Genomic DNA, 11,703 nt, shown 5'->3' with positions numbered 1-11,703 from the left:
TAGTCCTGTGCACTTGTGCATTCCCAGTGCTTATGATTCCCCTCTCCCGCTATTTTGTTTCAGCTCTTCCTCGTAGCATTCCCATCAAACCTGCAGCTGGAGGAGCTAATGCTCTGCAACACTGCCCTCTGTCCCATATTCTCCTTTGTTTAATATAACTCCTACAAAGTGGGGTTTTTTTTTTTAAGTTGCAAGCTCCTCCCCAACAGGAGGAAAAGAGCTTCTGTTTTCTCTCTGCCTGAACAGATTCATCTTCCCTCCCCACGATCGGATCCAGGACCTTCTGAATGCTCCATGCTGGAGCTCATTTATGACACGGTATTCATGATGAGATATGCAGATCAGGGGTGCTGGCTGCTTTGCTCCCCAGGCTGGACAAACAGGAAATCAAATTCAGGCTCTTCCAAGGTTTTCCCTGTGTGCCTGGCAGAGCAGCAGAGTTGAAAGTGCTGGCCAGAGCAGTTGCATCAGGGCACTATGGGACACCACCTGGAGTCCAAGAACATTCACAAATAGCACTGTGTCTGCACTGACTCTGAATCAGTCTTGCAAGGTCAAATCAATACTGTTCCTCTCATCAAGCAGGCATACAAAAATTGACTGAGTCAAGGTAAGAAGCTTGGTAGTGTGAACTGTATCACAGATCTGAAGAAAACATAGTGTCTGGTAACGTTCATGAAATGGCAATGAATATAGCTCCTCTATAAAACTACTGGCAAGTCTTTCTGCTAGCTTTCACTTATGGAATGAGAGTAGAGAAATTAACTGCCGTGTGTTCCACTGAAAACAGCTGAAGCCTAGTTGTAGAATAAATACGAAATTAAAGAGAACTAACTTTGTAAAGAGAGGCCCTGACTACCAGGTAGGAAGGCCTTGAAAGTAATGAGGTAGCGAAAAGGTCTGGTTCAAAAAAAAATAACTAATGTAATAGGAAGTTTCTAAGAAGGGCTCTGACCAATTGGCATGACTGCAGCTGGCTTTAAGTAAGACAGTATCATAGAAAAAGCCAACATGGCCCATTCCAGTTATCAGTGTTGCCTCAAAAAATTTAAGACCCGTGTGAACCCAAGTGCAAAAGAAAATGCTGGTGAGCAAGGAGGAGGGGGAAAAATCGGACAAATGGCTTTGTGGGGAGAGGTTTTAATATGGACAGGATTTACAACAGGAAATATTCTTGATCTGTCTCAAATTATGTTTAGCTGGTGTCAAAAATTGGCAGTGACATCATTGTTTTTCACAGGACATAAACTTAAAGGGTACATTGCCTGCCTAGGTTGGAGCTGATGTATATGCACCTAAGCATCCCTGTGTTTAGCTCATTTCTAAAGATGTAGATCAAATGCATATAACTGTTTTATTACTGTTTTGGTGTAATTACTCATAATTGCTTATTTAGGCATGTTTGGCTAGATTGTATAAATAACATTTGGTCTCTTGATTTAAATAAACTTGTGGTTAAGTTAATGTCACAGTAAGACCCCTATATACATCATAACTCCAATGGTATTTCATGATTTTTCCATTTTTGTCCTAGTTGAGCCCAACCTGTCAGTCAGAATTACCAGTTAACTTTGATTTAGAAGTGGTGTATTTTCCTTGAAGCAGTACTAATCTATCAAAGTAGTCCAGGACAAAGGTTGCCAAACGTGGCAGCGATGTCTTAAGTATAGGCCACTATGCAGTAAATCTAGTGGTGCCCCATGCTGTGTATTGCTAGGAACAGGCTATTTTGTGCAGCACCAGCCCTGGCACTCACTGGACTATCCCCTGCCCATTCTGTCCTGTGGGCTGCACTTCCCCCCTGCTCACCAGGTGATAGTGAGTGGTGTGAGTGCTGGCTGGTGGACTCTGGAGGAGCAGAAGGAGCAGAGAAGTAAACACTTTCCTCTCCAGTCGTGCCCATACCTCCCAGCTGTTGCGCTGAGGTTGCAGGTGAGTCTTCCCCCCCTGCCCCAGGCTTGCCAACTCTCCTGACAGTCTGGCATCTGGTCTGGGAGAGTTAACAATGCCCCCCACTCCCCCCAGCTTCTACTCCTTCAAAGGCAGCTCCTTCTCCCCGCCTCCCCCGAGACAGATGGCGGGGGGGGGCTGGATTGCATAGGGTACCAGCGCTGGCAGGGATGGCCCTGAAGGTGCCTTCCCTAGCATGGGCTGGCACATGGCAATTTTCTGGAACTTCTCACAGCTTGTGGGAAGCACCTGGTTCCCCTGGGGCATTAGGCAGGTAACACACTGGTTCTACACTATGAGCTAAAATTGTTTTTTTAACACTTGATTTTATAAATTGGAATTTGAGCATCTTCACCTTCCCCCAGGCTCCCTAAAAATTTGGCTTACTGCTGCCATACATAAGCCAAACATTGACTGTTGCAGTAGTGTATGGTGGGAGCCTATCCCATAGTTCTTTGAGTGGTCCGCATGGGTGCTCCACAATAGGTGTTGGGCTCGCCCGGCGCCGCAGATCGGAAATCTTCCAGCAGTTTCTCCTGGATCACGCATGCGCTGGCGTGCACCGTTCCCCCACACGCCCCTGGCCACGTGCGCAATCCGGTCCCCGCCAGTTCCTTCTCAACAGCCATCGGCTGCAGACGGAATCCGCTCAGGCTAAGGCCAGAGTCAGATTAGATAGTTGTTTTCTACGTGTAATTTATTTTTGGTTACTAAAAAAAAAAGAGAGAGAGAAAGCAAAGACAGAGAGAATATCAGCAAAAAAAAGAAAAAAGAGGAGTGGAGAAGAGAAGAGTGGACATGAAGGCCATTTAGGCTGCCCACAGGCTGGTGATTGCTGTTTGGGGTGGAAAGGCACAGATTAAGTGCTAAGTACCCTATTAACAGTAAAGGACTCACCGCAATGGCCTCTTCAGGTTTTAAAAAGCGTGAGTCATTCCGCGAAGCTATGCCGGCCTCCGATGGGCATAGCGAATGCATCCGCTGCCTGGGGGAATCGCACGTTACCCAGAAGTGTTCTCACTGTGCTAAGCTCACAGCCAGGGCCAGGGGGGACAGAGAGATGAGGCTTAAAATGCTCTTGTCCGATAAGGCTCTCCAGCCGGACTTGCCAGAGAAGCCTCACCCAGAAGGGCCCTCTGGGTTGCATAAGAGGAAGGCAACTTCTCTGACCCCCTCGGTGCAGAAACAGAAGAAACTCTCCCCAGCTCGATCCTTGCCGGCGGGTTCAGCAAGCAGGACGAGCGGCGCACACAGCCCCCAGCCGCATACTCTGCCAAGCGCCAGCGCACGTGGCAGAGGCTGAGCCTCCGGTTACACAACAGCCGGCACATGCAGCGCCCAGAGCGTCAGCGAGGCAAGCGCCGGACCTGGCAGCACTGGCCCCCGTGGCACCAACAGTGCAGGGGCACCAGGCACGGAGCCTGCAGGCGCCAGAGGAAGCTACCCGCGCGGCACCACAGCTGATTGTGCCGAGTGTGGCGCTGACAGCGGGCTCGAGATTCCTGGCACGGGAGGGGGTGGTGCCAGCCCCGCAGGGGTGGGGCAAGGCAAAATCAAGAACAGGGCTGCGCTGCTGTTAGCACCAAGCCCTCCCCCTGTGATACACACGCCACACCGAAGGCCTGTGTCTCCACCGGCTTATCCAGAATCTCCTTCTCTGTTTCTCCAACCAATGTCACCATGGCTTGGGCCACCTTCACCATTTCTGGGAGTGGATCCCCTGGAGTACTATCACAAGCCAGTTTCACCTCTATCTGTGTTGTCGCGGAGGTCTCGCTCTCCCAGACATTGGGGGTACACACTCCGTGGGTGGTCCAGGTCTCCACCGGACCCTTGCCCATGCTGCTATGGTCGTCCTCATCATGCTGGACACAGACACCGCAGGCCTACATCCAGGGGCAGGTCCCCTCCAGCCGCTCAATACCCCCGTGGACACTCTCGATCGGGGACGGAAACACAGCTGTCTCAAGGGGAGTTAGTTTTAGAACCCTGAGACTTTCCTTCACAGTCCTCCAGGGAGCAAGTGTATCATCGACCGCAGGAGCCTGAGGGTTTGAGGGAGGTTTACCCCAGTGGTTCTTCCTCATCCTCCCCAGATGAGGCCATGGCCCCCAGGGATGTCTCCACCCCCTGGATGACCTTAAACAATTTCAGGAGCTATTTAAAAGGGTGGCTTTCACGCAAGACATTCAAACGGCAGAGGTGCAGGAGAAACATCACAAACTCCTGAAAAATTTGAGACGCCCGGCTCCATCCAAAATTGCTATTCTGCTGGACGAAGCCATTATGGAGTCAGCCCCTACCATATGGCAGACTCCGGCCTCTATCCCGCCTATGAACAAGAGAGCGGATAAGAAGTACTAGTTCTTCGTCCTGGCAAAGAGCATGGAGTTCCTCTTTAGTCACCCACAACCAAATTCTTTGGTGGTCGAATTGTCCCAGCAGAGGTCGAAGGCTTCTCAGTACAAACTGGGGGGATCGGACAAAGATGCTAAGAAGCTAGAGCTGTTTGGCAGGAAGGTATATTCCTCTTCCACCCTGCTATTGAGAGTGGCAAATTATGCGGCACACCTAGAAACCATAATTGTGATGATTACTCCAGACTTACTCCCCTCATGGATTCACTTCCAGAAGACAAAGCCGGTGTTAAAGGCGATTGTTCAAGAGGGCTACGTGGACGGGAGCCCAGATTGCCCTGGACGTGGCAGACACGGCGGCATGTTCAATGGCTACAGCAGTGGTCATGCGCAGAGAATCCTGGCTCCAGACATCTGGTATCCCTAGGGACCTACAGGCAAAGATCGCGGATCTTCCCTTTGATACACAAAGCTGTTTGCAGACTCAACCGACTCGGTCCTCCACTCCAGTAAGGACTCGAGAGCTACACTTAGAACCTTGGGCATTTATACTCCCCCATACAGGAGGAAAAAAAAAAAAATTATCCTCAGCAGAGACACTACGCTTACCAACCACAGCGTGCTCAATATCAACGGGGCTATGACCAAGGGCGCCAGGGTGCTGGAGATCATAGCCATGGGTCACACGATCCCCTTCCAGTCGCTCCCACTGACGAAGCCTCTTGCCAGGCCTCACCTCAGGGACGCTGCCCACGAGGCGAGGCTCAAGCAGGAGGTGGACCACCTGCTACTTCCTAACAGAGAAGAAAACAGGAGGCTGGAGGCCCATCTTAGATTTTCGGGGCCTCAACCGTTACTTGCGCAAGCAACGTTTTCGGATGATCACAGTTGCCTCGATACTCACAGCACTGGACGATGGAGACTGGTTTGCAGCCCTTGACTTACAAGATGCTTACTTTCATATAACAATCCACCCAGCACACAGACGCTTCCTCCGCTTCACGGTCGGCAAGGAGCACTTCCAGTACAGGGTTCTTCCGTTCGGCCTTTCCTCGGCCCCCAGAGTCTTTACCAAAACCGCGGCAGTGGTGTCAGCCTTCCTGCACAGACAGGGACTGTTTATTTTCCCATATCTGGACGACTGCCTGCTGAAAGGGGCCTCAAAGGCAGAGGTCTTACGCATGATACAGCAGACACGTTTTCTTCGCTGGGCCTAGTTATCAATCTCGCAAATTCAAAGACCGAACCCACACAAGATATAGAGTTCATAGGGACACGCATAAACTCTATCACAGCAAGAGTATACCTGCCTGACGCCCGCTTCCGTGCCATCAGTTCGCTGGTGCAAGTCATCACAAACAGCCCCACGGTGCTGGTCTTAATGTGCTTACAGCTGCTGGGCCACATGGCAGCAGCAATGTTTGTGGTACAGAATGCCAGGTTACACATGCGAAGCCTGCAGCCTTGGCTGGCGAGCGTTTACAAACCGGCATCCCACACTGTCCACAGGGTGGTGTCGCCCACGACAGAGGTGCGCAGATCCCTGGCTTGGTGGGAAAACCCCAAGAATCTGCTAGTGGGGGTGCCCTTTCACCAATCACGAATTTCTATTTTTCTTACTACCGACGCCTCCCACATAGGATGGGGAGCGCACATCGGCGACAAGGTGACACAAGGGCTATGGTCCCCTGCGGAACAGACACTGCACATAAACGTGCTGGAGCTCAGAGCAGTGTTCAATGCCTGCAAACATTTTCGAGATTACCTACATGGCAAAGTAGTCGAGATCAATACCGCCAATACCTCCACTATGTTTTACATCAATCGACAAGGAGGAGCATGATCCCGTGCCCTATGTGCGGAAGCAGTCCGATTGTGGAATTGGTGCATCGCCAACAACATAACGTTGAAAGCCTCGTATTTGCCGGGCGCTCACAATGTGAAAGCAGATCAGCTGAGCAGGCGCTTCGCACTCACGCACGAATGGCAGATCCGCTCCGATCTGCTACGGCGCATTTTTCATACATGGGGGTTTCCCCAGATCCATGTGTTTGCCACCCAGTACAACAAGAAGTGTCCCCCATACTGCTCCAGGGCAGGAGTGGAGCTGGGGTCCCTGGGGGACACATTCATGATTTCATGGAAGGGCTCCCTACTCTACGCGTTTTCCCCCAACAGCGCTTATCTACAAGGTTCTGCAGAAAGCCAGAAGGGAGAGAGCTCGCATGATATTCATAGTCCCAACTTGGGATCGGCAGCAACGGTTTCCCTTGCTTCTGCGCATGTCGGACCGCCCACCGCTTCCTCTACCGGTGGCGCCGGACTTACTCACACAGGCTCAGGGGTCCATAGTGCACCCGCACCCTCAGGGTCTGCGTCTACAAGCATGGCTGATCCATGGCTCAGCTCCTTAGAGAGCATGTGTACGGAGGGAGTACAACAAGTCCTGGCATGTAGCCGAAGGACCTCCACCAGGAGGACTTACAAGCAGAAATGGACTCAATTTTACAGCCTGGTGTTCCGCCAAGCAGTTAGCTCCCCTTGACGTTCCTATACCTGTAATACTAGAATACTTATTGGACCTCAAAAGAGGCGGGCTTTCTCTATCCTCGTTAAAGGTCCACCTCGCCTCTATATCAGCCTTTCAGCATACAGAGGAAGGGCCCACTGTATTCGCCCATCCTATCATTACAAGGTTCTTGAAGAGGCTGGTAAACCTGTACCCTCCTCGAAAACCGCTTCCACCATCGTGGAATTTGGACTTGGTATCGGGACCACCCTTCGAACCATTAGCCACAGTTCCCCTACATCTCCTTAAGATGAAAACAACCTTCCTTCTTGCAATTACGTCAGCCCGCAGGGTGAGTGAGCTCGCAGCAGTGATGCCAACGCCGCCTGGCACAGTATTCTCAAAGGAGGCGGTAACCTTAAGGCTGCACCCAGCCTTTGCTCCAAACGTTTCTTCGGAGTTCCATCTTAACGAACCAATAGTTTTACCTGAAGCCTCACAGCTCCAGCAAGGTGGTGCGCCTGCATCTCCTCGATGTGAGGAGGGCGTTTGGCCTTCTACATAGACAGAACTAAGTCCTTCTGGAAAACGGACAGGCTTCTAGTCTCTCTCGCTCCCAGGTCAAAGGAGAAGGTCTCTCTTCACAGAATCTCAAAGCACATAGTGTCCCGTATAAAAATGTGCTACGAGCTTCAAAAGACTCCTTTGCTGGCCCCGCCCAGGGCTCACTCCACCAGGGCAGTGGCGGCGTCAACAGCCTTCTTCAAGGGCATCGCGTTAAAAGACATCTGTAGAGCGGCGACCTGGTCGTCCTACGACACCTTCGCCAAGCATTATGCTCTACATCGGGTATTCGAAGAGGATACCCATCTGTTGACAGCAGTCCTCTCGGGGGCAAGCTGCACATAACCGATTACCCACCTCCTTACTTGGGTTACTGCTGGGTAGTCACCTATTGTGGAGCACCCATGGGGACCACGCGAAGAAGACAAAGAAGTTACTCACCTGTAGTAACGATGGTTCTTTGAGATGTGTCCCTGTGGGTGCTCCACCACCCGCCCATCCTCCCCGCTTCGGATCTCTGTCTAGTGTTTTTCAGGAGCATTTGAGGTGGTTGGTCAAGGAACTGGCGGGGACTGGATCGCGCCCGTGGCCAGGGGCGCGCAGGGGAGCATGCACGATCCAGGAGAAACTGCTGGAAGATTTCCAATCTGCGGCACCGGGCGAGCCCAACATCTATTGTGGAGCACCCACGGGGACACATCTCGAAGAACTATTGGTACTACAGGTGAGTAACTTCTCTTTCTGTACACCAATAGCATTCTGGGTATTTTCAATGCTGCAGCATGGGAAAAAATTACCCAAAAGTGGCTGTGGGTATCTGACATCTTCCTGCATTTCATTTCCCTGCTGTGTTCAACATCCCTTTTTCCAGGCAAAATCTTGCTTGTATAACTGATCTGTGTTTTTATAAGTGAGGGGAGAGGTAGCAAAGCAGTTACAGCATCCACCTGCTCAAGCTAGGGCTCAGTGTTTTTTCATAAGAAAATCTTCCCGCGCCGGAACAGTGATCTGGAACAGATTAACCTGTAAAGGCCTGAGCCAAAGCTCATGGAAATTGATGGGATTCTTTAAGCTGACTTCAATGGCCTTTGGATCTAGCCCAGCGTGAGCTATTGCTTGGTCAGGTTTATTTCTTGATACTCCATAACCTAGAAATAGATTACACTGAATGTCTGCCCTCTCAACTTTTGATGGCACTTTCTCTGTCCGTCATAGGGCCAAGCTCCTGATCATTTTAGCTTCCAGGGGCGATTACCCCCTGGTGGTAGCAAGCCCCAACTATCTTAGCTGCTGGGGGCAGAGTGCCGAGCAGTGGCAGCCAGATATCTTAGCCATCCTTGGAATCCTGTGTGCAATCCAGGCCATGGTGCTGGCTGGCTGCATGGTCAGCACCAAACAGCAGGCATCTCTTTTTTTTATTGGACTGGGGGCTAACCATCTGAGCATGGAAAAGACCCTGACTGCATGGGACCTGGAGGGGGCACGTACAAATGTAAACCAGTGAGAAGTTTCTTGGCCTCTTATGCAAGCACAAACTCTACACCAGCCTCATTGCCATGTGGGGCAGAGGGGCAGGAGCTGGCATTAGACAGCACAAAAACCAAGTGCAGACAAGACACTCTGTGGCACCTTTTTGACTAACGCAGGTTGGAGCATAAGCTTTTGGGGGCAAAAATCCCATTTCACATGCAAGTGGGACTTTGCCCCCAGAAGCTTATGCTCCAAAATCAAAACAAAAAGCAGTCAACTAGCACCTTAAAGACTAGCAAAAGCGTTTATTAGGTGAGCTTTCATAGGCCAGACCCACTTCTTCAGACTATAGCCAGACCAGAACAGACCAGTCTGTTCTGGTCTGGCTATGGTCTGAAGTGGGTCTGGCCCACAAAAGTTCACCTAATAAACACTTTTGCTAGTCTTTAAGGTGCTAGTTGACTGTTTTTTGTTTTGATAGTGCATAGACTAGCATGGCTTCCTCTCTGTTACTGTGCTCCAAACTCTTAGTTTCCCGCAAAGAACAAGAAGTCCTGGGGCCCCGTATAGACTAACAGCGCTACCTTTGTGATAGATATAGAGACAGAACCATAAACTCCAGGCTGGGGCCAATTGGCAAGGGATAGATGGGCTCACAGTACTAATTGCAAAGAGCAACGTTTCTCAGCCTCTCCTGTGCCTAATGGCTTCCTCGTCCCCCTGTGAAAGTCATGTCCACTTGAGCAGGGGCCGGAGTGGAGCACTCAGGGCCATTGGGGGATACCTACAGGACATCACAGGAGGTGGTAAATTCATTTTTAAGATGGTGTGCTGCCAGAGGAGCCTTTGAACTTCTGAATTCAAGCTTGATACTACACCTGTCAGGTACTGGCGCTATTGTGATATCAATATTAGTGCTCCCAAAATTGAGTATTTCCAATGAAGACAGTCACGTGGTATATTGGGCTAATGGCCTTAAATTTGAATTTAGCTCGTAGTGTAGACGCAGCCCTAGACCTGCCCCCAGCACAGCACAGCTCCAGCACTACGGCGGCGGGAAGCAGCGGGTGCGTGAGGTTTTGGAGTGTGACCACCTCAACCAGCCTCCTGCCACTACCCTCTGATCTCCAGTGGGTGCATGGTTGAGCGCCGCCCGCGCTCCCGGGTGTGTGACTTCAGCCCTGGCTGGAGCCTCAGCCACACTCCACGGTAACACCCGTGGGGTACGGTCTAGCCGCTGCTGGCTCCTGCGGGGCGGGCCCGGACGCGGCGCGCTCCCGAGGCCCTCCCAGCGCTTTCATTTCACAGCCCAAGGCTACGACCTGCGCCTGCACCTCCCGGACCGCAAGCGGAATTAGCGCAGCGCCCACGCCAGTGGGAAAGAGAGCGCATGCGCTCCCCGTCCCCGTGCGGGCCGCCGGGGCTAACTCCGCCCCTGCGCCGCCGAGGGCGAGCGGTGAGAAGGAAGGGGCGAGCCCCGCCCTGCGGTGGGTTACGCAACGCGCGAAGGAACAGCTCTGCGCCTGCGCCCTGTAAGCGCGACCTTTTCCCGGCGGACCTGGCGGCCTCGTACAATTTCCGGTTCGAAGCACTCATGCGCTTCCGGCAAGCGGCCGGGCCGCGCTATGGAGAGGTGAGAGGGGCGCGGGACGAGGGACGGCCTGGCCCGTAGGGAGCTAAAGCCCTAACCGGGAGCCCCCAACCCCCGCCTTGCCTGCCCCGCCCCGCATCCTCTGCAGAGCCCCGCCCCCTCCCTCCCTGGAATGGTGGCGGCGCTGCTGGAGCTGTAAACAGCGGGGGCGGGGCGGGGCGGGTGCGCCAGGCCCGCGGGAGCTCGGGGGCGGGACTGAGCATGAGGCCGGACAGGGCAGGGGCGCTCTGGGCTGCAGCAGCGCTCGGGCCGTGGGGCTTCTCCCGATCCAGGCCTGCGGCCGCCAGCCCAAGCCCGCGGGCGGAACTAGAGTTTATCTGTGCGATGAGAAACGTCCGGCCTGGCTTGTAAACGCTCCCCTGGGGCGGGTCCCGGAGGTGTAGGGGAGCGGTTGTTCCCGTCTGTTTTTTTCCCCCGCGCGTGCGGAGTGAATGTGTTGCGGGCACCACGCAGAGGTGGTTTGTCGCACATGGGCTCGGGGGGCTCAGGCCTGGGGCAGAGAGTTGGGTCTAGGAAACACAAAATCCCGTTTAGTTAACCAGTTAAAGTCTAGGTTTAACCAGCCACTTGAATAAACGTGGGAGGAAAGGTGTGGGGTGGCTTGGCTGAGCAGTGTGCCCCGGTACCCCTCCCCACTTCCCAGCCGCTGCTGTCCGAGCCCTAGGGGCTGCCACAGACGGGGACTACTCAAGCCTGGCTGGAGTGACTCTGCCTATGGCAGCCCTGTAGCCTTGGAACAACTGCCTGTCTGTGACAGGCCGGGGGGGGGGGGCTGCTCCAGTCCCTATCAGTTAAACATAACCAGTAAGCCTGATCTGTTCATGACTGGGGGTGAGGGCTCCAGTGTGGGCCGGTGATTAGCATGCAGGCTGCCTGGGCTTTATTAAGGTGAAAATTGGATTTCCTCCTCCTGCCTAGCTGCCACTCTTCCTCTGCTTAATAAGCAGCATCTGTGTTGTCATGAGAAGATTCCTTGCTGACACAGTACTGTTTATACCAGTCCTTAGGCTAGAATAACAATGTTGAGCAGAGGTGTGAATAATCAACAAATAATTTTGTAGTGTGGGTCAGATCTTAGTTTCAGTTTGACTTGTGGGTATTAAGAAAAATTCTCTTTTCAGATGAAGAGGAAAGAGTCTAAAACATCTAAAGTTCTTTAGTATTTTATCTGTAATTTCTCTCAATGTTGTATATAACATGTT

The 11,703-nt window shown here is 52.4% G+C and overlaps 1 protein-coding gene across 1 annotated transcript in view; it reads left to right on the top strand.

Moving 5' to 3' along the window:
• The first annotated feature begins 10,432 nt into the window (after window positions 1-10,432).
• NUP107 (nucleoporin 107) overlaps window positions 10,433-11,703 on the top strand; it is a 43,462-nt gene continuing 42,191 nt past the window's right edge. Inside the window, exon 1 of the mRNA XM_075013272.1 lies at window positions 10,433-10,483. Within this exon, the coding sequence (XP_074869373.1) occupies window positions 10,476-10,483 (8 nt within the window). The 5' untranslated portion in view covers window positions 10,433-10,475. The remainder of the gene's footprint in view (window positions 10,484-11,703) is intronic.

The sequence above is a fragment of the Carettochelys insculpta genome, chromosome 1, assembly GCF_033958435.1.
Source record: "Carettochelys insculpta isolate YL-2023 chromosome 1, ASM3395843v1, whole genome shotgun sequence".
Classification (NCBI taxonomy): Eukaryota; Metazoa; Chordata; order Testudines; family Carettochelyidae; genus Carettochelys; species Carettochelys insculpta.
Note: the sequence above shows the minus strand (reverse complement) of the source record. Positions and strands in the feature narration are given on the sequence as shown.